Source organism: Suncus etruscus, chromosome 7, assembly GCF_024139225.1.
Source record: "Suncus etruscus isolate mSunEtr1 chromosome 7, mSunEtr1.pri.cur, whole genome shotgun sequence".
In the NCBI taxonomy this organism is placed as follows: domain Eukaryota; kingdom Metazoa; phylum Chordata; class Mammalia; order Eulipotyphla; family Soricidae; genus Suncus; species Suncus etruscus.
In genome coordinates this window covers 37474620-37502486 of record NC_064854.1, presented here as the reverse complement: position 1 = coordinate 37502486, position 27867 = coordinate 37474620, and the positions used below count along the sequence as shown (strand labels likewise).

Here is a 27867-nt window from a genome sequence, read left to right as displayed (position 1 = left end):
GGGAAAATGTCCTCTGGACCTCATTGCTACAGGCAATACAAGATTTATTTCATTTATTTCAACAAAGATTTTTTTTTTAATTTTTTGTGGTTCTTGGGTCACACCCGGCAGTGCTCAGGGGTTACTCCTGGCTTCATGCTCAGAAATTGCTCCTGGCAGGCACAGGGGACCATATGGGACGCCGGGATTCGAACCGATGACCTTCTGCATGAAGGTCAAATGCCTTACCTCCATGCTATCTCTCCCGCCCCAACAAAGATTTTTTTTTTAATATGCTGCTCTTCACATAGAATCATGGAATGATTCACCTAAAGCTAGATGTAGACTTGCTTTGTGATCCACAAAAACATTAAGCCTCCATAATTTTGCAGTTTCCACTAAACAGGAGGATACTAATACCTACCTTATGAACTTCTTGTGAATACAGAATAAGTCAAATTCTAGTAAGATGTAGTTAAAATAAGCAAAAAAGCAATCATAGGCACTCAATTATATGTCTAATACAAGATTTATATAAAAGTGGATTTCATGGGGTCGGAGTGATAGCACAGCGGTAGGGCATTTGCCTTGCACATGGCGGATCCAGAATGGACCTGGGTTCCTTCCCCATCTCATATGATCACTCACACCAGAAGCAATTTCTGAGCGCATAGCCAGGAGTAACCCCTGAACATCACTGAGTGTGGCCCAAAAACCAAAATTAAGTGAATTTCATAGGTCTGAGGATTTTATTTCCCTCTGAATGTCTAGTTTAGAACCACTGAGATGTCTTCAAGTGGCATTGTTGTGGTCTGTACACTTTTTTCCTCTAGATTTTAGTGTGACTTGGAACAGCTCTATGTATCTCATAAGCTTCAACTTCCTCGGTCAAGTAAAGACATTCATCTTTACAGAGACTGATTTTCACACACATGTATACTTATGACTTCAAATTGTGGGGAAAGCATGCATTACAATAATCTACATAAATATATGACTAGAAGATTTTTTAAGATAAAATTTAATAGATAAATAGAAGTTCATATCTGTGCATTCGAACCTGAAGTGATATGTTGAAAAGCCAATCTTCCCACTGATTATGGGGGCAAAGAACACATCAGAATCAAGGGAACACGATATTATCTAGAGAAGTTTAATCAAAATCTGTTTGGGGGAAGAATGAGTCAAAGAATTCTAGAGGAATGATTATTATTTTTTCTTAGTTTAATAAATTATGTCCCTGAACCTTTTTGAAGCCTAGATTGGGACATAGTTATGATATAGTACTAGATATATGCCTGTTCTGTGCAAGATCTTGAACCTGCCAGCTTTGGAATCTGTGTAATCTCTCCAGGAGTTTTAAAATAATTGACAGCATTATCAAAACAAACAGTGATCAGAGCCAGATTAGTGCAATGATTATACAAATATAGGTATTCACCAGAAACAACTGGAATGTTCCAGAAAGAGATTATGAATTCCTAAAGAAAGAAAGTGAATGAATGTTATGATGTGATAGGCAGGATTCTAGGCTGTGGAAATTAGGAACTAGATACATAATAGAGAATTGAGTTAGATATGTATTGGCTGCTTTAAATCTAGAGGCATTGTGGGGAAGATGATAGGCTTATGGGAACTGACATTAAATTCATATTTGACTCATTCTCTTTTCCAACCTTTTAGTATCACTTAACCTACACATTTCTGAGGATAAATAATAAGACAATTATGATAGTCAATCTCTCCCAAACAAAAATACCTTTGTAATTAGCAGTGAGAAATATTAGATTTTGAGGTGGCATTTCAGTGAGGTAGATTTTTTTAATAAAATATTTTCAAATTTATTCCTCAAAGCTCACAATCTAATTGGCTCTGGGTATTCTTTTTTATCTATTTTTAAATATAGCAACCGATTTTTTAAAAACTTTTGTCTTTACTGTCATGTTTTTAAATATAGTAAGAAAAGTCCTTTCATTATAAAACCAATTATATTTTTATTTCAGTTATTACAAGATGCTGTATGTTATTCAGCATAATTTTTATAAAGCTCTCTAATTTTAGTAGAAGTATAAAAATAGTAAAAGAATTCAGTGCTGTTTATACTACTGAGATAATTAGGTTAATTTACAAAAAAGGATAGGTTTAATAGCATAAAAACTTTAATTTTTAATGACAGTTCTCTTCTACATAACAACAACCAAATTTTGCTGCACTCTTTTGGTGTTTTTCATTTGTTTACTCTTCCCATTCATCAACAAGTACACATTTCTCCCTTCATTCTTTCTTGTCTATATGACTGTTCTGGCAACTGGGAATGATCTCATTTGTAACAGCATCATAATAAAACCCATTTAGCAGATTACTTTGAGATTACTTTAGCTGAAAGAAAACAGTGTTATGTCCTTTATAAAGAAAGCCATATGTTTAAGAAATGTCACAATCAATTTGCTCTGATAAGACAACCCTCACCCTCTCCTTCTGTGAAGAATCTGGGGCCACATGGCTCTCCTATCACCAATAAACCATTTGCTCATACTGCAGAACTCTACTGCCATTATTCTCTCTCCTAACAGTATTTCTTCACTTCATATTTTTTGTATCTCTACTTAGTCCAAAAAGTCACCTATGTTGGCCCATCTTAAGATAACAAGGCAAATTTTACTGTGCTAATAGCCTAGATAGATAGATAGATAGATAGATAGATAGATAGATAGATAGATAGATAGATAGATAGATAGGCAGGCAGGCAGGCAGACATGCATATTTGTTGGTGGTTGGATTTTTCTCTTTGAACATTCATGTGTGTTCATCAGTTCATAAAACATAACTACTAAGAGTAAGTTTGCTTCCTATATATGATTATGATTAACATTGTATTTTTCCAAATGTGCTGTTCTTTGGAAGGTATCTGAAAGTTTTCTCTGGCTTTCAATAAACTAGTAAAATTGTGTCCCAATTGTAAAATCACACATCATGCATGGATGAGGCTCTTGAATTTGAGCCCACCCAGCAGTACCTTCCTTCCCCCAAGACCATCAAGAGTGGTCCTTTCAAAAGAATCAAGATAGGAAGATGAAGGTAATTGATGCATTTCAAAAGTTTAAGTTCTAATTTAATTTAAATTAAAATTTAATTAAATTCTTTTCCTCATCATTTGGTTATTGATTTCAGCTATTAACCTAACTTTGTGACTACATGTGTAGCTGAAGTTTCTCCGTGAGCTATCTTCTCTTTCGGGAAAAATTAACCATAAATTAAGAACACTAAGTGTATTGGCAATTAGAGCAAATAAGGATGTATTGCCATTTTTTTTTCATTTTACACTATAGAATGCTGTATGTTTTCACTTACTCTATTTCACTGTCAAAAAATTATAGCTGAGGGATCCATTTTATTCCAATTATAAAGTAATATGCTGTGGTTTCAAAGTATGCATTAAGGAAATTGCATAATTTATTTACTAAAGCAGGAATTAAGGAAAATAGTCCACATGTTAACCTATAACCATTTTATCTATATAAATTCTTTTTCCATATTAACCTTGAATCTATAATTTAAAAAGGAAATTGTAGTATAACCATTTGATAATACTTTCATACAATAAAATAGTATATTTTGATAATTAGGGGGGTCTAGGAAAAAGTAATATTTGAAACAATCAGAAATACAATGAGGGGTCCAAATTCTTCTTGCCTGTATCCTTGTCTGCCACAAAACTGAGTAGCACCCCATGAATGATCCTTTGAGCATTTGCTGGCCTTGAAGGCCTTTATTTACTATTGGGGTGACTCAGGTAATTTCTGGCATGCAGAATCTAAGCATTACTATGTCCTGGGTTCTTGCAACCATCTTTATCAAGGTACCATGATTCATAATATTGTTAATGGTGCTTTCCTGCCTCCAGAGTCCCAACATCACATCCATGACAAGCAGGTTCTCTTCCTCCCCAATGTTCCAGACACCCTTTTTATCTTCCCCCACCATACTAAGGTCAGTTCTATATAGACCAAGTCTCCAGCTATTTTGCCTTTTACCCACCCTTCCTTCCTTCCTTCCTTCCTTCCTTCCTTCCTTCCTTCCTTCCTTCCTTCCTTCCTTCCTTCCTTCCTTCCTTCCTTCCTTCCTTCCTTCCTTCCTTCCTTCCTTGTTTTTGGGTCAATCTGGTTGCATCCTTCCTTCCTTCCTTCCTTCCTTCCTTCCTCCCTCCCTCCCTCCCCCCCTCCCCTCTCCCTCCCTCCCTCCCTCCCTCCCTTCCTTCCTCCCTCCCTCCCTTCCTTCCTTCCTTCCTTCCTTCCTTCCTTCCTTCCTTCCTTCCTTCCTTCCTTCCTTCCTTCCTTCCTTCCTTCCTTCTTTCCTTGTTTTTGGGTCAATCTGGTTGCATTCATCCCTCCTTCCCTCCTTCCCTCCTTCCCTCCTTCCTTCCTTCCTTCCTTCCTTCCTTCCTTCCTTCCTTCCTTCCTTCCTTCCTTCCTTCCTTCCTTCCTTCCTTCCTTCCTTCCTTCCTTCCTTCCTTCCTTCCTTCCTTCCTTCCTTCCTTCCTTCCTTCCTTGTTTTTGGGTCAATCTGGTTGCATCCTTCCTTCCTTCCTTCCTTCCTTCCTTCCTTCCTTCCTTCCTTCCTTCCTTCCTTCCTTCCTTCCTTCCTTCCTTCCTTCCTTCCTTCCTTCCTTCCTTCCATAATGGGGGGGGTTTGAACTCAGAAACTATTTACTTAAGCTTCAAATGCTTGAGTTTTTACCTCATTTCTGTTTGTGATTACTTTTCATTTTCAAGGCATCATGAATATTATGGAATAAAAAAGGTGGTCATGGTGATTTGCACTCAGTAATTCTTATTTTAAATAATTATGATCTATTGATGTTTATTGTAACATGTTTTTTTAAGTTAACAATATATGTTATGTCAAGATACTGCAATGTTCCAAAATTTTGAGGATGGGAATTTAGATCAACTTTTAATATTGCCTACATGCTGATGAGACTCAAGTTAGTCTATCTAACCCTATTCTATTTTGTGAATTTTTTGTAGATGCTTAGTAAATTTTTGTTGAATTAGATGCTGTTTCTTATTGAGATGTATATTCACTTATTCATTTACTCCCTAATGTCAAATCATTATGCTTAATGCAAATGTTATTGATATATGGACAAAAAATTTACTTTTACTGCTGTGTATTTTTAAAGCACAGTACAAATTTATACTTTTTCTAAAATGTCAGATTATAGGGGCCTGAGAGAGAGCACAGCAGTAGGGTGTTTGCCTTGCACGCAGCTTGCAGGACAAACTGTGCTTTGAATCTCGGCATCTCATTTTGTCTCCTGTACCTGCCAGGAGCGATTTCTGAGTGCATAGCCAGGAGTAACCCCTGAGCGCCTCCAGGTATGACCCAAAAACAAAAACAAAACAAAAAAAATGTCAGATTATGTACCTAAACTCATAAAGATATTTTCATTTATTTCTTTCTGGTGATCTTTAAGTTTATATTAGATTAAATTTTACAGATATATTTACTTTATAGAAGTCAATTTTACATTAGTTTTATGTACTACTTGATAGTTTACATAGTTACTAAAAGTAGTGTTAGAGGCATTCTGATTTATCTATTTTAACATTTTAAAGAGTTATTTGCTTCCTGATTTGTAAGTTCCTTTCCAAAAATATCAATACTCTCACTAACTTCTGGGCTATTCCTATGACAAGTTCATGTCATTGATATTGATAGGAACATTGATCTTATCTAGCATTTAAAATTAGATTTATATAAATAAAATAATGGTTTATATTGCTAACCATGTCATTATAAGATACATTTTTTAATTTAATTTTATTTAGGGGGCACACCCAACTGTGTTAAGGGCTTACTTGTACCTGGGGAGGTTTGAGGGAACATAAGTCATTTTGAGGTTTGAATTCAATTGACTGCATTCAAGACAAGTGACCTATCCCTGTACTAACTCTGTCTTTTCCCGCTTTCTTCATCTTTTGTTTGTTTTTTTGGACCACACCCAGCAGCACTCAGGGGTTACTCCTGGTTCTGCACTCAGATATACTCCTGCCAGTCTTGGAGTACTATGTAGATACTATGTATTGACCCTAAGTTGGCCGAGTTTAAAGCCTTACCCACTGTACTATGGCTCTGGCCCCATTCCTCCACTCCTTTCTTATATGAATAACGGACCAGCCCTTTTCCTTTACTCAATATGGTTATCTCCATAAGCCAGATTTCTACTTTGTCCTCAAAGGAGACACTTAATATATATTATATATGTATTAGTTGAATATCTATATAAGATTTCTTGTTTGAAACATCTGGTGACTAAATTAATTAATATTACTTGATGGTCTGTAGTACAGAAATAACAAGCAGCTCCAGAGAGAATGGAGGTTAAGGTTCTTGTTTATACACAGCTGACCCTGGTTGGCTCTCCAGCACTGCATGCCCTGAGCACTATCCTAAATGATCTTTGAGCACAGAGCCAGCAGTAGGTTCTAAGAAACTCCCAGAACACCCTCCTTCAAAAAGAATTCTAAGCAGGATGGTCTTTTATGAAAAGTAATAGCAGAAAAAAGAACCTATACCATCGCTGAGGTTTCTGAGATTGGATAGCAGAGAGAGCCCAGACTGTTGTTTGCTCAGAGTGTTTATGTTTATTGCCAATCTGTGGAACTTCATGAGCGTTGTTTTGAATGACATGCTTGATCCTTTTCTTAATTTTCACCAGCTTTAGATTTCCAAGCCAACCAAACCATATCCAGCACTTGCGTTTTGTCAGATTTAACAATAATATCTTAAAGTGCTCCTTTTAATAAGTGTAAAGTTATAGGAATGAAAACCAGCATTTGTTCTTCAAACCTTGTCAACATGGCCTTGTTTGTCAATTTTTAGCTGTAATGAAATTTTCCAATAAACATGACTTAAAAAAAAAGGAAAACATGACTTTATATTTAGAAACTATTAAGAAGGTCATTGTGAATTAGTATTTTTAGAACCTAAGAGAAACCCTTTTAAATGCAGGTTTGTTTCTACTAGTATCTGAAGCATTCATTCAACACTCAGTTCTATAATTTTACTGTTTGTTGAGTAAGAATAAATCATAAATTATTGTCTATTTTTGGTCTGAGAAAAAAAGCTCCCAAAACCCATTTTCTACAAGTTATTTTCTTAGAAGTTTGAATTAAAAATGAATGAAATATTCTAATTATAACAATATTGATATGGAAAAGGTTAGTGAACAGCAGGAGACAGCTTGTCTTCAAGAAAACTCATGATTTGCTAAGTCCCTATGATTTTATATGAAAGAGAGAAAACTCATTTTGTATATATTGACAAGTTAGAATTTTTTGTTATCAACAGGTTTGGCAAACATCGCAAAGATGACAAGATTGAGAGAACGGGTAAAATAAAAACGCAGGACTCCCTTACATCAGAAGAGGAGAGAATACGTATGAAGCAGGAGCAGGAGAGGTAGATTTCAGTTATTTGATTCAACCTCACTAGATAGAGGATTTTTATTCTTTCCACTCTTTTTTAAATGTAAATAATTTGTTTTATCTACTTTCATATTTTCTGTCATTTCAAATGCTGATGGTGCCAAGATGAATATTATGTAAAGAAAGCTTAAAAGAAAATAAATTTATTTGAGGCATTAAAGTGAATTTAATGGTTTCAGCTAAGATCTTTTCTTAGGAGAGATAGTAGGCCATTTAAGAAAAATAAATAAATATTAGCACTACATTTATGATCACCTTTGAATTTATGGTTGTTTGAATTCCTATCTCTATTGTACATTGTGATATATTTTTAGGAATTGAAGAAATATCACAAGTAAAAGTCTTTGAATTTTTATGTCTGACTTAAAATATTTCTACGTGTAATAACAAGTGAGGGCACTATTCAGCTTCTATGTTTTCCTTTCAAACGTGGACTTTTTTTCTCTACCTCACACTCTCATATTTTTATCTCAACTAGATTTTATTTCGTCTCTGCTAGAAAGACAGTTGTCTCTGATTGAACAATTTCATGTTGCAATTCCAAATATCCGTGAGATTAGTAAAAGGAAATACTTTAAATAAACATTGAAAACAATTTTTCTAAGTAATTAGAAATTTTCCCATTGGAATTTTTATACTCTGAGAAAAACCTCTCATACTTTGGTTCTTCAAGTTAATAGCAACTTTTAGCTCCAAGTAGCTCACTGTAGAACAACCATCACAATACATTGTGTCTCTTTCAGTTTGAACACTCTCATGGGTAAGAGGGTTTCTTTCTGGTGCCTTGACCATATTGGTACCCATAATGGTGCTTATTAGATGGACCAATTCAGTAATATCACCATATATCTGTAATTAAAAACACATTGAGTCTTACACTTAACACTGTAAGGGCTAAAAGGGTACTTGCTGCATTTTATAGTATATGGTTAAATCCTTTTCTCATCTTTCTGACATTTTGAAGGTTATTTGAGAGTATAACATATACAAGTGATTAATAAAAGCCTCTTAATTTATGGTGTTACCTGGGTTTATTCTTCCTTAAATTTTATATTTAAACATTCATTTTACTTTATTTTTTTAATTTTCTTTCTAGTGCTCACTAATTTGGGGAACCTGAAACTGATGAATAAACTATTTTTATGTGGGGTGCAATTTATCAGTGTGTATAATATGACCTTTAACTGCCAGGTAGTAAAAATTTTTATGTAAAAGGGCTTTCTTGTCCCTAAGAGTATATACCAGGTAAATATATGAACTCAGATTTATCCACAGGCAAATATGTGATTTCAAATATATGATTTAGTTCGAAAGCAATCTGAGCCATAGAAAGAAACATTATACTTCTCCTTTATCTTGATGTCAGCCGAAGGGGATAGCTTCATTAATCTTTACCATTTTTCATATTCAGAACATTCTTTCTTTGCAGTTTAAGATGTTTGCTGTGTTTCAGTGTGAAATTCTATCAACATTTCCACAATACTTTTATAAAGCAGAGTCAAATATTTTCAGCCAAACTATGATTTTTACATAATGGTTTTACTTGCATTATTAATTTGCCAAAGGCACAGTTTATTTCTCAGTTTTACTTTTAATCTCCATCTCTGTGACTCAAATGATACAATACATCTGAGAGCTAAATTGGTCAGAATGAATTTCTATTGTACAGGAGGCCTAGGATAAAAATCTTTTCGAATCAAGGATCAAGTGAATGGTGTATTAAAAATATCAATTTCATAATTTTAGGAAGCTATCCGTTGACTTTGTATTTTAATAGCAGTATATAAGTGTAGTGTGTTTAGTATTTGTTATTTTGATAAAGCAAGTCAATTTTATGGCCTTTCTTTAGTCCATCTGCTGGCATTCTTTAGCAATGCTTGTTTTGCAAATTGAAACTCTAACTTTGGGAAGAATTTGAAGGAATAGATGGAAATAAATAAACCACTGCTTATATTCTCATCACAGTCTTTACTGCACAGCTGAGCAGTTGTGAGCTTATCCTTTAACATGATTTACCACTGCAGCTCTTTGAGTTCCAGAAATTATCCCGGCCAGTCTCATATAAAAATAGAAAACTTGACATTTCTTAGTTATTACTTATGACATGTTCACATACCAAAATATTTTTGTCTGCACGTATCCGTGAAGACTATTACTCAAGATATAATATTTTTAAATGAAAGGACAATGAATATAATTTAAAATGTGCTTCTTACTAGGTCAAGTTCTATTTGCATAGTGGATATAAATTAAAGTCATTTGAGTGTGGGTCTGAGTTTAAATTGGTCATTGTTCTTTCATTTTCCTCATCATCTGTTTGCTGCTATCACTGGGAAGTGTGTTCTTTGATTCATGGGATCCAAGTAGGAGAATGTACATGGTCAGATTTGTTCTCTGGTTCTTTTGTTGCTCTCCCACATGGTGAGCTGTGACCATAGGTCTTTCATTGAAAAAGGGGGTATCTGAGTATAATGCTAACACTGTAGTTAGTGGTGTTTTTGGAGGTTAGTGTGCTTTTGGAGGTTAGCTCTGAGCTCTAAATTGAGGTTCCCTAAACCTTTCAGAATAGCCACCTTTGAACTAGGTAGGAAACTAACCACCTAGGTGATGAGGTGTGAATTTAGTGCTTATTGCTGGTCACTAATTAATCTTTCAGTCAAGTCCAGGGATAGAGTCTCTACTGGCTCATTTTCTCCAGATGAAAGAAACAGGTGCCAAACTTGAATCTAAGTAGAACTAGCTTAAATAAAAAGATCCATGTAAATTTCAGGTCCACTTTGCTTCCAGCATGAAGCCAAGTGATAGATATTATTATCTGTTTATTGCATGTCAAAAGTAAAATTTTTACTTTTTTGTTGAATTTTTTTTTTTTGCCAGTACATATTTGCTGATGTATTTCTGTAGGTATATGAGCATTGTAGTGTAGAATTTCCCGAATGTCATTTAGTAGCCGAAAAATCATTCCATGCACAAATGTACTGAGAAACATGTGGCTAAAACCACCAGCTTATGCATCATTTTTACTTCATTACTTCTCAAAGCCCTGGTTCTATGAATGCATATTGTGAGCTGCCAAGTTAAGAACAGATAATCATTTCCTAATTTATTTATTCAGAAACCATCTCTCTTCACATTTTGCTTTTCACAAAATACCAATATCTCACATATTTTGGAAAGTTATTTTGTGTAACTAAAGCCTACTGACTCTAGGTTCAAGCAATAGCCAGTAATCTTCTCTAAGTGGTATTTGAAATCAGAATTGATTATTTCTCAGAGCTGTGACCAAGTTTCTGACCAATGTTTATGACCTGTCTCTACTTTTTGGTTGCTCTTTTTCTTCCTGGCTATTTATTTATTTATTTTATAAAATCTTTATTTAAGCCCCATGATTACAAGGATGATTATAGTTGGGTTTCAATCATAAACAGAACACCCCCCTTCACCAGAGCAACATTCCTACCACCAATGCCCCCCCCCTCTCCACCCAGCCTGTATTTGAGACAGGCATTCTACTTCTCTCACTAATTAACTCTTTTATGAACTTATCAATCTTATACTTGTTCCATCTATCTTTTCCAATGTTCTTTTTCTTGAGTGTTTGGTTTGGGGCCATACCTGGCTGTCCTCAGAGCTTACTCCTAGTTCTGTGCTCAGGGATCACTTTTGGCAGAACTTGATCATGACCATATGAGGTGACAGGAATTGAATCTAGGTCAGTCATGAGCAAGGAAAACACTGTACCCAATGTACTATCTATTCTGCCCTTTTATCTCGCCCAATTGAAAGCATAATGATTTTTTTCTAGTATAATTAAGCTAACATGTTTACACTAATGTTAAAGTTTATGGAATTGACATATAGTTACTGCATCTCACCACCACCAAAGTGCCTAATATTCCTCTCCCTGCCACCTCCACAATTCCCCACAATGTTCTTATGTTAATTCTAACCCACCATTCATTCCTCCTCATCCCCATACTCCCACTTGCTAATCTCTGTTTGTAATCCAGGGCCAAGAATTTGTTCTCATATGTTATTTGTATTACTTTTTGAATACCACTGGTGAGTGAAGTCATTTCATATTTGCCCTCTTTCTAACTTATTTCATTCAACATGATATCCTCTACGTCCATCCAATTTTTAGTCGACCACAAGATTTTATCTAGTCTTTTAGGGGTAGGAGATATTTGTATCACACCACAGTGTGTTATTCTTGGACTGAGCTCAGAAATGACTCTTCATTTCTTGGTGAACTATACACAATGCTAGGGATCAAAATGGGTTGGCCACATGCAAAGCAAGTACCTTAACACCTGTATTTTCACTTTTTTTTTTTTTTTTTTTTTTTTTTTTGGTTTTTGGGCCACACCCCATGGTGCTCAGAGGTTATTCCTAGCTGTCTGCTCAGAAATAGCTCCTGGCAGGCACGGGTGACCATATGGGACACCAGGATTCGAACCAACCACATTTGGTCCTGGATCAACTGCTTGCAAGGCAAACGCCGCTGTGCTATCTCTCCGGGCCCTGTATTTTCACTTTGACCCAAAGATTTATTTTATTTTACAAGTGCATTTTATTCTGTTGTGTGTGTATACATGCATCAGCTTCTTTATTCAATCATGGTGGATATTTAGGTTGCTTCTGTATTTATAGCTTTTATACTAAGTGCTGAAGTCAACATAGATATATTTGAGTGAAATTTTTGTGTTTAGAGAGTATTTGCCAGGAAGTGGAATCACTGCTTCATATGAAACTTATATTTTCACATTTTTTTTAGAGCTCTCCATACTATTTTCAATGGGGGTGGTGAAACAAATGTTATTGCTACCAACAGTGTAAGAGGATAGCTTTTTCATCACATTATTGACTATATTGTTTCCAGTTTTTTATGTATATATGCCGATCTTACTATTGTGGGTTTATATCTTTTTTTTTAGTGGCCCATATGGGGAACGGTGGGATTATATCTTATTGTCACTTTCATTGCATTTTCCTGATAATAAGTGAAATATGAGCCTTTTTAGGCTTCAGTTCTAAGTTTATTTTAATTAGAAATCTATAGAAAATTTGGAGGAAAAAAAGGCCAATACAAGGGTCAGAGAGAGAGAGAGAGAGAGAGAGAGAGAGAGAGAGAGAGAGAGAGAGAGAGAGAGAAAGTTCAAAGGTAAGACAGACACCAGAGCAATAGTACAATGTGTAGGGAGGGGTTTTGCCTTACATAAACTGACCCAGGTTCCATTTCCAGCATCCCATATGGTCCCAAGAGCCCTCCAAGAGTGATCCCTGAGTGCAGAGTCAGGAGTAACCCCTGAGCACTACTAGGTGTGGCACAAAAACCAAATAAGAAAAAGGTAAGGCACTTGCCTTGTATGTAGCTGAAACCAGTTTGATTCCTGACACCACATATGGTCCTCTTAGTGCCGCTAAAAATGATCCCTGAGCATAGAACCATAGTAAGCTCTGAGTACCACTGGATAGAACCACAAAACTCACAATAACAATAAATACCTGTACAGTTAAATTTGAAGATATTTTTGATTTGGATTTGGATCACACCCTGTGGTTGGTGCTCAGGGATTTTCGCTCAGGGATCACCCTAGGTGGGTGCCAGGAATGAAACTTGGCTTGCCACATACAATGCAAGTGTCTTACCTATTGTACTATCTCTCCAGCTTTGAAGGATAAACTCATCTGTATTAACTGAATGTGTCGTTTTAATTTTTTCTATAAAAAATATATTTACACATGCACTTTAAAAATAAAAAAATCAACATCTATTTTCAATTTTATTTTTGCATTTTATACATTCCTAAAAATCATGTTAAATGCTTTTTAGTACAAGATGGTTTCCTGTCCAACTTGATGGTTGGGAAGGAAAGATAAAAAAAAAAAGAATGAAGGTTTGTAAATAAAATATTTGTTACCATTCTGACCAGATTCCCAAATATCAAATAATAAATGCTATTCATTCTTATTTAATGCAAACGATAGTGTTGCTGGCTTGCATTTTGTAGTAGCTCAGCAAGGGATGTCTATTATGAGATTATTTACCTAGAAAATTGCACTTTGAAAATATTTTCAGAGGGACTTGTATAACTCTAGCAGAGAAATAAAAAAGTTAATGATTTCTTATGAAATGTATAAGAAGAGTATTTATAAATTCAGTGAAATGTATTGCTTGAACATTCCACTTTTCAAAGAGACCATCACATTTACCCTCATGTTTTCAGTGCTAGTCCATTGAGCTGTCTTGAGATTTTGTTTGGCAAATTTTTGTGGTATTTTTCTTCTTGATTTCATCAAGGATTCCTAGTATCTTCATTGCATAATTATTTTAAATTGTGATTAAAACGTATTTCTGTTTTACTTAAAGCAGTAATATTATTATAGTAAATGATAATGTTGGTCTTTTTTCAAATAAATTGATGCTTTAAAATCATATATTTATAGTTTAGCAGTAATCTTATTTAAAGTGCATAAAAAGTAATCTTACAGAAAGAACAATCTATTTAGCAGGAGCAGGTTCATTCTCTACATCTAGAATTTTTTTTAAATGTTATCACATATTTGAGTTTTAAAAAAATTATATTCCAATCCTCTAAACTCTGACAACAGAACTTACATTTTCATTTAGTTCACATTTTGTTATTTAAAGCTGGACTCTTAAAAATTAATTTTAATGGAAGAACATATTTTCATCTAATAGCAAAATCTTTATATTTTCTCTAATTTTAAATGCCTTTCAGAAAATTTAACTTTAGAGATCAGTAAAGATACAGTGGGTAGGACACTTTCCTTGTAGCTGACTCCAATTTGGTCTGTGGCCCCACAAGTGAGTCTCCTGATCTTTACTAGTGGTGATCCCCATGCAAAAGTTAGGAAAGTGCACCACTAGGTATGATCCCAAAACAAAATAAACAAAAATCCAATGATAGTTTAAAAAATTTACTGTACAAGTGAACAAAAAATGTCTAACATTCTTAGAGCTTGTTTTGTGGTCATCCATTATTTAGACCAATACCTAAGTAAAATGTATATAAGTTTATATACATACATGTGTGTGGTGTTTTTTATATACACATGTGTGTGGTATTTGAAGCTCACTTTATCAACAGACTGTAATTGGGGTAGGAAGTTTTAATAGTTGTATTTAGCATTGTACCACCTCTTTGAATTATGAATAGTTGTTGGTACTTTTATATTTGTGAAAGCACAAATATAATGACTAAACATTGTGAATACATGTGTGTATATATGCATCTGTGTGGTTGATTGGTAAAATATTAAAGTGTCTTACTGTATCTGAAGTTTTAGTTATTTCATAATAGTTATAATTTGTTTATTATAACATCGACCCTGCTAAGAATTAAACACATTGATATTTAATAATAATGCAACATAATGTGATCATTTATGACATAAATATTGCAGAGCTGTAGAAGGGGGAAATATTGGTGGACTTATTAATTATGAGTCCTTTATAGAAATAGTAATTTAGGTTCTAGATCTTATTCTATAATCTTGCGCAAAATAGAAAACCCCACACTTAGGCAACTCTCTGTTTGGTGAGTATTCTTTTATCAGCTTTAAAATGTGTTTTGTGGTCAGAGAGATAACACACCAGTTTCAAGTGCCTGCTTGGGAGCTGGAGAGATAGCACAGTGGTAGGGCATTTGCCTTGCAGGCAGCCCACCCAGGATGGATGGTGGTTAGACTCCCTTAGAATCCCAGCATCCAGATGATCCCCTTTCCTGCTAGGAGTGATTTCTGAGCACAGAGCCAGGATTAACCCCTGAGCACCACCACGTGTGACCCCCCCCCCCAAAAAAAAACCCAAATAAATAAATAATGATAAAGTCCTTGCCTAGCTTGCAGTGATTCAATCATTGATAAGATATATGGTCCCCTGAGTCCTGCTAGGAGTGATCCCTTAGATCAGAAGCAGCAGTGAGTCCTGATCATAGTCAGGTCTGCCTCTCAAACTAACAAATAAAATAGTACTTTTGTTCTCAGAGAAGACTTATGATAATGGTGCAGTTAGTTGGGTAAATGGTGCACCAAAGAGTTGATCGAAAGAGTTTAAACATGTCTTGAAAATAGCACCATCTAATATCTAGTAATCTGAAATAACTTTTTCTTTTAAACTAATTTATCTTTTGTAGATGTTAACAGCATTTGTTAAATTTGAAATCATTAAAGGTAAACTTTTGTTTCTTAGAGTCTTTAAAAAAAACTGTGAACCAACACACATATATGGAGCTTTATATGTTTGAAGGGATCTTACATATATAGGTATATATCAGTAACTTAATAAGTATAGCGTTGATTTTCTATCTTGAGGAGTTGGAAGCTCAATGGCGTTTTTCATATCTTGTACCTTTTCTGGATATATAGACTATACTTCATAGTCATAAAAATGCTATTTTCCTCTTATTGTATGGCAATTAGGCTAAAAGCTATTTATTGTGAAAGCAAAATTTCTAATGAATAGAAATGTTTCAAGAACAGAAGTCTTGTATGTTTTATCTCCATCATGCATCATCCATTTTAATTAGAGAAGAGGGTAGCGAACACTGTGACAAGAGTCTGGAATTAAAATCATTAATTGATGTCAAGCTGTAGAGAGACTGTTAGCATGAATTTAGTGACAGCAGGAAAGAAATTAACCTTATTACTTTATTTAGTATATTGCATTATTTTGTGTATTATTTTCTATGCAGGTTCAAGGGAATTTCATTATCATAATGGAAAGTGCCTTTTTAACACAAAGGAATGGTATGAATATTTGTTTGAAAATAATGAATTAAAATGATAAATTCTTACCTTCTTGTTTTAATAAAAAGTTTTGATGATGCTTCAATTTCTTATTTTCTTTCTTTTTTACATTTCAAGAATAGCAGAATAAATAGTATGTGATGCCCATTGCTATCATTGTCAGTTGAAGCAGCTGTCTGTTAATTAAACCTCAGAATTGTTCTCTCATTTATAACTAATAAGGACTTTCTGAGATGATTAAAGCAGTAGATATTTGACTAAGTTTTTAGCCAAGCAGTTGCCTCTGTCACTGTTAAGATTTGATTCACGGGCCCGGAGAGATAGCACAGCGGTGTTTGCCTTGCAAGCAACCCATCCGGGACCAAAGGTGGTTGGTTCGAATCCCGGTGTCCCATATGGTCCCCCATGCCTGCCAGGAGCTATTTCTGAGCAGACAGCCAGGAGTAACCCCTGAGCACTGCCGGGTGTGGCCCCAAAAAACAAACAAACAAAAAAGAGATTTGATTCACAGTGTCGATTCAAATAGCATGAATTTGCTAAACTGCCTGCTTTCAAAAATCTAATTTTCTACATCTTATAAAGTATTTGTAATATTGAGGTCACAAATATCAAGTTATAGATTGTGTATTCTTTCATAGCATGGATCGTTTTAAACCATTAAGGACTTCACTACAACTGCTATCTTTTCTTGAATATTTCTAGGAAACTATTTTTATTAAAACATCCAAATAATTTCTTCTCAGAACCTTTCTGTAATAAGTTTCTCCACAGAGAATGAAAATGTATCATTAATATAACCTTTCAAGTGCATTTGCTAAACCTCTTCACTTTATAAGCAAGATGGTCAAGCATAACTTCATATAAGAAACCTATTTGTGTCTTTTATGAATTTGACTGTGATTTGACAGCGATTCACAGAGAACACAGTGATTTCTGCTCTTTAAATCTCCTTTGTGTGCTATTTACACAGTAACCTCCATTAACATTAATTTCTAGAATGAGTTTTAAAATACACATTAAGGGACCAAATTATACAGTGGGTAGGGAACTTACCTTGCAGATAACCAACATAGATTTGATCCCTGTTGCCCCAAATAGTAAGCCCTGAGCACTACCAGGTGTGACCCCCAAATGGTTTTAAAAATTAAAATGTATATTAGTTCTGGATAGTATCTTAACTTGTTAACTTTTGCAGCACTGATCTCCACTTTAGTGATCAAATACATGCTGTGGTTTTATTTGAGATTTTTCATTGTGAATGTGAGATCCTAGCATAGCTAGAAAAAATTCAAAGAACTTTTATGAATTTAGAGAAATTTATTGGTGGTGACAAGATAAACAATAAAAATGTTTTCTTGTGTTATTGAAGTTTAGGGAAAAATCATTGTGTTTAGAAGCTTTTTTGGATGTATCTATAATTTTTATTGGATCCAATTATTAGTAGTTAGTAATAATTTACAGATTTGGAAAGAAAGCAATAAGATTTGGCTTTGAGAAGAAAACTTTTTGCTATTAAGTATTTTTTCTAAGCAATTGACTTGTTATAAATTAATCCTTAATGGAAATTAATTTTATGACATTTGAAATAGAATATTCCATCTTGGGACCTATTAATAATAGAATGAAACTAATATGCAAGAAATTTGAGATGATATAGGTTCATGCTTTCCCTAGAAAGGAATATGTATATTATCCTCTTCTGATTACTTCCATTCGAACTTAATGGGTTTATCTTCATTGTTTGTTTGTTTGTTTGTTTTTTGAGTTGACCTTCAAGTATCATAAGATTAAGTCATTTAGAAAGCAATCTTCAAATTCAGAACTTTTACATGTGCTTGTTTGTTTTGGGAATATACTAGGCTGCGCTGGTGAAGGGGGTATTCTGTTTATGACTGAAACCCAACTACAAACATGCTTGTAATCATAATGCTTAAATAAAGTTTTATATATATATACAAAACACCTATATATTTATATATATGTTACATATATATGTGTATATATATAAACACGTGGTTCTGTGCTCAGATTCACTTCTGGCAGGCTCAGGGGGCCAATGGGGTGCCAAGAATCAAACTCTAGTTGGCCATGTGCACTGCAAACACCTACCCACAGTACTATCTTTCTGTTCCCCACCCCAATACCAGTTTAGATCATTTGATTTTATTTCTGTTGAGGCTCTTTAGATTTTTTTCAACTTCCCAAACTTTAAGATGTATATGGCTATTTTTATATAATTATAAATTATTTTATTTTAAAATCATGTATCACCTAGTTAATATGGTTGATCACAATATATATTTCAAGGGAATTGGGAGTAAAATAACTTAAAAGGAGAGAAAAAGAAAAGAATGAAAAAAACGAAGTGTACAGCAAAAGAACATTTTCAAAAATTATTGTATCTCAAAATGAGGCCATTAAGTCATTATCAGAGTTTTAAATAAGCTCTTCTTACTAGATGATCATTCTATTATTTTTCTTGTTTCTGAACATTAGCTATCTTCAGATACACATTAGCATCTAAATTGATGTGTTCCTACAGGGCTTTTGTGGGGCTTACTTTCCACTGCCAGTCCTTCCAGAAGTACAAGGAGATGGAGGGAGGGTTCCCTAACTCTCTCAAAAATGCCCTGATTATGTCAGCCCAAATACCAGCATACCTGGAATTTTGGTTCTCTGCAAAGAGTTCTAGACAAATAGTGAAGCTAGAGACCATGGTCATTGTGGCAGTGCGGGTGGTGGATGTAGCTGGTGTGGCTTCAGCAGGGTGGGGAGTTGGCTTGCCCTCTCTTCATTTTCAGCTAACAGAGATTAGGATTCAGAAACTGCCAGAGTCAGCTGCATGTTTTCAGTGCTTGGTATACATTCCTTTCAAAAATGGAGTGAGTCTCTGGAGCTGGCTGAATGCAAGCTTGGTGACTACGTTTATGGGAGTGGCTTCAGCTCTAAGATGTATTTGACTCTTGACCTTACCCATGTATTACTTACCATTCCGTTGATTATCAGCTGCTTTATAGCAACTGACTTGTCAAATAAGTGATTGCAATTAAAGTTTCAAATGAATTTTACATTGAGTTAAAGGAAGAAGTCATTTCCCTCTCAAGTTTTTCTGACTGAATAGAGAATCAAATAAGAAAATGGGGGGAAAATGAAAAAATTATCATTAAACATATATGAACTTTTTAGTATGACTGATCAGTAGTTAGTGCTACTTCACTTCTAATATTTACATCTTTGTCTTAATTGCTCCTCAGTGAATAAATTATAAGAAAAACAATCTAGTATCAATTCAGCTAAATCTGACATCAGAATTTTAGTTGCTGTAATTCTTAATATTTTTTAATACTTATTGGAGTTTAGGACTCAGTTACAAATTTCCCATATTTATAGGAGTTGAGGCACTGTATTTCAACTGTGGAAGTAATGCCCTCTGAGGGAACATTTGGGAATATTTGTAAGTTCTTGGTTGCTCCTATAACTGGGGGCTACATGGTATGTAACTGGAACCAATTTATAAGTTTATAAAATCACAACAGTGATTTTACCTTTCTCAAATGGGTCCCTTGCTGAGAAACTCTATAAAAGTGTATGTAACTTCTTCAGTGCCATTGCTACAATATTAGAAAAGTTTGACCTGGTGAGTCTAAAGTTTATACGGTACTGAAATGGAATAGTAGCTCAATGGACTGAAGCACGTGCTTTGTATGCAGAAACCTAGGTTCACTTTCTAGGATTGCGTTGTACTTGAGGCATCAAGCTGGGAGTAGCCCCTGAGCTACTGAAGTATAGTCCCCATACTCAAAATAAATTAAAGAAAATAATATAAAAGAAAATAATATAAAATAAAATAAGGGGTCAGAGAGATAGCATGGAGGTAGAGTGTTTGCTTTGCATGCTGGACAGTGGTTCGAATCCCAGCATCCCATATGGTTCACGAGCCTGCCAGGAGTGATTTCTGGGCAGAGAGCCAGGAATAACCCCTGAGCACTGCTGGGCGTGACCCAAAAACCAAAGAAAGAAAAGAAAAAACAAAAGAAAATTTGAAAAATAAGCATAGACTAATGATAATAGGAACAAAGGAGAAAAGGCAAATGGGACAATTTTTAATTTTAGAAAGCTTTTTCCTTTTCAATAATTTTTAACCAATAGGATATTGCAAAGGTTTAACAGAGACAGCATCATCCAACTTCCCTTTCAGTTACAACAGCATTGCTATAGTATGAGATCAGATGGAGAAAATGGTATTGGTACCACATGTGTTTGTAGCACCTAACTAGATGTCAACTTATTACATATGTCACCTCTTGAAATTGAAATTTTATTAAATGTACTTACCCTATATGATTGTGCATATATATTATCCATTTGTATTGTCGAGCCAGATTCTGTAATATAGTTAGGACTTTCTTATTTTTTTGAGCCATTTCCCTATTCTAGAGTATTTTACTATTTACAATATTTTAATATGAAAGGTGCCTAGGTGCCTATGATCAATTATACATAGACTTTTGCATTTACTTTTTTCTTTTATTTGAATTAAACATCTTAGACTACAATTAGCTGACTTGTATGGCAAATACATGCTTTATTTGTTTGTTTGTTTGTTTTTGGTTTTTGGGTCACACCCGGCAGTGCTCAGGGGTTACTCCTAGCTCTATTCTCAAAAATCACTCCTGGCAGGCTTGGGGGACCAAATGGGATGCTGGGATTCGAACCACCGACCTTCTATATGCAAGGCAAATGCCTTACCTCCATGCTATCTCTCCAGCCCCACATGCTTTATTTTTATAAAAAATATATCAGTCAATTCTGTCTTCCTCATAGTAGTGGCACTATTTTGCATTTTATAGGAAAGAGCCAGTTTTTCTCTATTCTGACTAGCATTTGAAATAGTCCCTATTGTTTATTTTAACTAATATGTTATTATTATAGTAATAGCTCATTATGTTATTTTTATTTATTTAATACATTAATATTTTACCAAGTATAAAATTATAAAATCAATCAATAATTAATACATTAATATTTGTATTTTCCTAATGGTTGCTTATGTTAACAATCTTTAATGTGCTTGTTTGTCATTTATAAATTATTTTTAGAGAAATAGATCTCTTTTGCCTTTATAGATAGGTTGTTTTCTTATTCTTGAGTTTTGAATCTTATTATATATTCTGGACTTTATTTCTTTGCAATAGATATATATAGTTTACAAATTCTTTTCCCCAATACTTTTTTTTCCTTTTAATAGAACCTTTCAAAGGAAATGTTTTTAATTTTGATGATGTACAAGTTACTTTTTGTTTTGTTTTGTTTTTGTTTGGGGGCCACACCCAGTGGCACTCAGTGTTTACTCCTGGCTCTGCACTCAGAAATTGCTCCTGAAGGCTTGGGTGACCAGATGGAATTCCAGGGATTGAACCTGGGTCAGCTGCATACAAGGCAAATACCCTGCCTGCTGTACTATCACTCGGACACCTGTCCAAGATACTTTAATTTTTATTTACTAATCATGCTCTTGGTGTCTTTTCTAAGAAGTCTTTATCATATACTAGGTTCAAAAGGTTTTCTTCTGAGGTCTATGAATGTTTCATTTTCATGTAAATCTGAATTTTGCAATTTGAGGGGTTTAGTATGCTTTGTGTTACAACATGTAAATTTTTATTTCCGAGTTTAAAGTTGCAAGGGTTTGACTTTGTTTTCATCTGTGAATGTTTAATTGTTCCAGCACTGCTTATTGAAAAGACTTTTATTGTATTGAAGTTGGCCATGCTTTTTGACTATTTTGAGAGTCTTTGTTAAGTTTCCTTGGTCTGTGTGTATGATATCAAACTATCTTGATTACTCTAGCTATATCACAAATCTTATAGTTAAAAAGTATGAGTTCTAATATTCTTCTTTACAGATATTTGTCCCTTGTGCCCTTTGCCTTTCCATTTAAGTTGAAAAATAATCTTGTCTATGTGGGCTAAATGGTGGCACTGAGTGGTAAGGCCTTGCCAGCGTGAGCCTAGGACGAGCCGCGGTTCAATCCCCAGCATCCCATATGGTCCCCCAAGCCAGGATCGATTTCTGAGCTCATAACCAGGAGTAACCCCTGCATGTCACTGGGTGTGGCCCAAAAAGCCAATTAATAATAATAATAATAATAATAATAATAATAATAATCTTGCCTATATCTGCAAGAGACTTGCATGTGTTTCTCCAGGTACTTTTAGGAATGATCCCTGCACAAAGAGCCAGGTCTAAGCCCAGAACACCATTAGGTGCTCACAAACCAACAAAAGAATTACTAAAAAACACACAAACTAACTAAAGAATTACACTAACTTACCAGTTTCAAAGAATTGACATATTACTATGTTGACTCATAACATACAAGATCACAATATGTCCCAACTTTTATATTAGTGTTCCTTTAGTTGGGCAGTGCCACCCTTTTGGGAGCTAAAATGATTCTTGGGTGCTGTAATAGATTCGTGCTCTCTTGGGCATATGCATTTTTTTGCTTGTTTGCCTGAATAAATAAGCAGATTTCTAGGAAGGAATTGATTACATTTTTTCTGAAAAGAAATTTCCAGTAATTGAGCTAAATAAGTTTGGAAACTTCTGTTGAAGTTCTTTGATGTCTTTCAGCAGCATTGGATAATACATTTGGTTATATTCATAGATAATAAATAAATTTTCTTCCTAGATTTTCTTTTCAGTTCTAGATTTTTATAGTTTCTCATGCATTTATGTGAAGCGCAAGTTATCCACAGATAAGCATCGTTATCATTTTATTTCTTATTCATCCTACCTCCCTCTCCTCCCTTCCCTCTCCCTCCCTCTTTCTCTGTTCCCTCCCTTCCCTCTCCCTCCCTTCCCTCTCCTTCTTCCCTCTGTTCCCTCCCTTCCCTCCCCTCCTTCCCTTACCTCCATTCCCTCCCTTCCCTCCCCTCCCTCCCTTCTCTACCTTCCCTCCACTCCTTCCCTTACCTCTGTTCCCTCCCTTCCCTCCCTCCATTTCCTCCCATCCTTGCCTTTTCTCCCCTTCCTCCCTCCCTTCCTTTCCCTCCCCTCCTTCCTCCTTCCTTTCCCTCCCCTCCTTCCCTTCCTTTTCCTTCCTTCCTCCCTCTCTTTCCTCCCTCCCTCCCTCTCTCCCTCCCTTCCTCCCTCCCTCTCTCCCTCCCTCCCTCCCTCCCTTCCTCCCTTCCTCCCTCCCTCCCTCCCTCCCTTCCTCCCTACCTCCCTTCCTCCCTTCCTCCCTTCCTCCCTCCCTCCCTTCCTCCCTTCCTCCCTCCCTCCCTCCCTCCCTCCCTCCCTCCCTCCCTCCCTCCCTCCCTCCCTCCCTTCCTCCCTTCCTTCCTTCCTTCCTTCCTTCCTTCCTTCCTTCCTTCCTTCCTTCCTTCCTTCCTTCCTTCCTTCCTTCAGTTTTTGGGCCACACCAGCAGTGTTCAAAGGTTACTCCTGACTCTGCACTCAAAAGTTACTCCTATCAAGTTCGGGAACCCTATGGTATAGCAGGAGAACCTAGTTCTGCCATGTACCAGGCAAATGAGCTACCCTTTTTTACTATTGCTCTGGTCCTTTTGTTTCTTCTTTCTCATCTGTTTGCTGGCAGTTTTCTTTTTTAGGCATATTACATCATTTAGAATTTCTAGGACTAGATTGAATTACAGGAGTTGAATTAGATATCTTTACAGTAATTCTAATCTTATCTTAAACTGTAATCTTTCTCATCATGTATGATGTTACATAAAGAGTTTTTTGTTGATATGCTCTCATAGCAATAAGAAATTCTATTCTACTCCTACTTTTCAGAGTTTCTGTCATGATGAGTATTGAATTTTGTCAGATCCTTTTTTTTTTTTTTGCATCAGTGATTTTTCTACTTTAACCTGTTAATGTGTAGATTATCTTAGTTGATTTTTTTTTTTTTTTTGCTTGAGAGTGGTTGGAACATGTATCCCACCCAAGTGGTGTTCTAGAGGTTAAGGAGGCCCCTTCTAGTGGTTCTTGGCCAATGAGACCAGAAGTTAAATGCAATTTGGGGCATGGTGGTGCAAAGGACATCTTGGCATTTCTTGGGATCCTCCAGGGAAATACTCAGTGGTGCTCAGGGCCTATATGGTATTAAAGTTGAGCCAGGTTTGGCCACATGCCAAAAGTACTATAACCCCTGTCCTCTCCTGTCCTACATTAGTTGTTTTTAATTCTAAATCCTCTTAAGTTCTTACACAAATATTACTTGGTCATGGTTACCTTGTTCTTTATATATATATTGTTAAAAGTATTCATATTCATGTCATTTTGATTTTTTGGTACTATCCTCATTTACTTTTGATATCTTCTTTATTTTTAATATAAAAATATTAAAATCATTCGAAAATAGTTTCAAGTATATTAAATATTTATGTTTATACAATATATTTTATATGTACAAAATATAAATGTTTATATTTATAAATATATTTTCATATATTTATGAATGCAATATAAGTAAAATCACTAAATACAGATTTATATTGTTAATACCACTTGCAAGTAAGCTTTGAATGTTAAGTATGTAATAAAAATATTTTAATAAAATTCCTCAAATTGTATTGAGGGTTATTTATTTTTAGCTCCCTAATATCAATTTAGAACATAAACTATATGAAGAAATTTTGTATGAAGTAGTCTAGTAAAATATTTGGAAATATTTAAACATCTTTAGTAAAAGTTGTTATGGTCCTTTCCATAATAATAATGCAAGTAGTTTTGTCATCTATAAGAAATCCTGGTATGGATCCATGCTTAGCATGACAGTACAATGACTGTTAATGATTTGTTTAATTGAATAATAAATAAAACATATGCATTATAATGCACAGTTGCTTTTTTAAAAAGCACTGGTACTGTAGAGATAGCACAACAGATAAAACATTTACTTGCCTTGCATGCAGCTGACCTCAATTCAACCCCCTAAACATAGTCATAGGAATAAACCCTAAATACAGCCTTGTGTGTCCCCCCAAACTTAAAAAATTGCTTGCTCCAACAATCAACTAAACAAACGAAAGAAAACACTTAAAAAAAGGAGTAAAACCTGAATGATATTACAAATTACCAAACAAATTAATAAGTGAAGCTTTAAATTATAATGCAAATTTGAATGATCTTATTAATATGAATAAAAGTAGCTAAATGATTAATTTTGCTATATCATATTGCCTGGACAACTTAAGTGAACATAACATTGTTTATACAAGCAACCCTTCCTGGTGGGTGTTCTGTTTATGACTGAAGCCCAACTACAATTATGCTTGTAATTATAGTGCTTAAATAAGGATTTTATTTAAAAAAAAAAAACAAGCAACCCTTTCCATAGCTAAGTGAGATAAAATATATCATCAGATAGATATACACATATATTTTTTTTACTCTCAGTATTCATTTTTTATATATATCTATTTAAGCACCATGATTACAAACATGTTCGTAGTTGAGTTTCAGTCATAGATTTTGAGCCATATCAGGCAGTGCTCAGGGGCTCTGTGCTCAGGATTAATTTTGTGCTAGAATTCTTTCATTCTGGCAGTACTAATAGAGAGCAGGGACCAAGCAGTACTGGAGACAGAACCCAACCCTTCCACATGCAAAACCTGTACTCAGCTTGTTGAACGATCTCTAAGCCTCTTGCATCTTAGTTTAGTGAGTTATTATTATTTTTTTTTTATGTGCAGTTCTTATTTTTGTGTTTGTGGTTTGGGAGCCACACTTAGTGATGCTCAGTTACTCTTGCTCTCCACTCAGGAATCATTTCTGGCTGTGCTCCTGGGTCCTTAACAAGGATGCCAGGCCATAGCAAGGCAAGTGCCCTACCCACTCTACTAATGCAGTTTATAGGAAAACCATATTTTTGTTTCAACTTTGTTCTTACTTTACAGGATTCAAGCCAAAACTCGAGAATTTAGAGAGAGACAAGCTCGTGAGCGGGACTATGCTGAAATTCAAGATTTTCATCGGACATTTCCCTGCGATGATGAGTTGAGATACAGGGGAATTTCTTCCTTTGAAGGTTCCTTGACTCTCAATGCTAGACCTCAGAGCCCAAGAGAAGAGCACATGATGGATGCCTTGTATGCCCAAGTAAAGAAGCCACGGAACTCCAAACCTTCACCTGTGGACAGGTAAGTTTCAGGAGCAGAATATTGCTCCAAATCTACTTGTATGTAGTTTTGATGAGTGTGGCTTCATCAGTTCTTAAGCTGGAATGACTTTTCATTAATGGTCTTTAGAATGCTGTGATGTCTCCAAGAATCAAGTTATAGAAATCAAAACCTAATGGATGGAGCAGCAGAGGTTTTGGTAGCCTTTTCGCAGATTCTAACATATTTTAAATTATTCTTAAAATAATCTGAGACTGGAGAGCAAAACTTTGGTTTATAACTCAAAAAGCATACTTGAAATTATTTCTTTTACTTAAACCATATTTCTTCTTATTGAAAGGAGAATTTCTAGTTCATGGTAATTAAATCGATGAGGAATGACATGCTTTGTTTCAATTATGATTTATCCCAGAGGACATTTGTTTTGGGTGAAATGGTTTTTTACTTAAAAAAATTAATAGATGAAATGTGCTGTATTTGAATGCATGGTCAGCACTCAAATGCTTGTTGAGAACTGCCAATCACTAGTTTTATGATGCATGTTACTGTTGTATAAAGGGGCACAACGTTACCTTGATGTTAATGGCTGCTTTTAATTCAAATTTCAAATACCATTATGGTTATCTACCTGGATTATATATTTGTGGGTATATATTGATTTCAAATTTTAACTAAAACCTTTTAAAAAAACTGATCTCTCCTACCCCTCTATCTATATTCAAACACCCTATGTAATTCATGAAGAAAATAGTACCTGATCCTTTTTTATTTCAGGCATATTCATGTTGTCATAAATACAGGTGTCATAAATGTACTAACCTATCATGTCATAATCTTCTTTCTAATTATTAAAATATATTTTTATATTACTGCATATACTCAGAATACTATTGCATATACATACATACTATAGTAGAGCTATATTTTTGGTTTTTTGTTTGTTTGTGTTTTGGAGCCACACCCATTGACACTCAGGGGTTACTCCTGGCTATGCACTTAGAAATCGCTCCTGACTTGGGGGGACCATATGGGATGCCAGGGGAGAGAACCACGGTCTGTCCTAGGCTAGTGCTTGCAAGGCAGATGCCTTACCTCTAGTGCCACTGCTCTAGCCCCTAGTAGAGCTATATTTTTTGTTAAAATTAGCTATCTTCCCTTAAAGCAAGAAGCTCTCATGCTTTACTATGAATTAGAATCACCTGAACAGCTTCTCAGAAAACATTAAATTTAACTTTAGAATGAGAGAGATGCATAGAACTTATTTCCTCTGCAGTTCCCATGTTTTATTTGACCACTGCATTTTGAAAGCAGTTTATCATTTTGTTGCCTATTTATGGCTATTTTTAATAGAAGTTTGCCAAGGTAACAGGTATCCCTCAGGCAAACCCCACAGAAATATTTAAACAGTGGATAAAAAGAGAGAAGGATCTTAGAGGGAAAGCTCCAGTTAGATTTTTGTTCTGGTGCTTACTTTATGTTGTTTGTAGGTTTGC

The 27867-nt window shown here is 35.0% G+C and overlaps 1 protein-coding gene across 10 annotated transcripts in view; it reads left to right on the top strand.

Annotated features, from left to right (window-relative positions):
* The window catches only part of PARD3 (par-3 family cell polarity regulator), a 674271-nt gene that overhangs the window by 486576 nt on the left and 159828 nt on the right, over positions 1 to 27867 (top strand). For 7 of the 10 annotated variants that reach the window (XM_049776408.1, XM_049776405.1, XM_049776403.1 and 4 more), the window contains 2 exons: positions 7333 to 7443; positions 26153 to 26395. In XM_049776408.1, the coding sequence (XP_049632365.1) occupies positions 7333 to 7443; positions 26153 to 26395 (354 nt within the window). The remainder of the gene's footprint in view (positions 1 to 7332; positions 7444 to 26152; positions 26396 to 27867) is intronic. The other 3 variants (XM_049776411.1, XM_049776410.1, XM_049776407.1) reach the window with 1 other exon arrangement.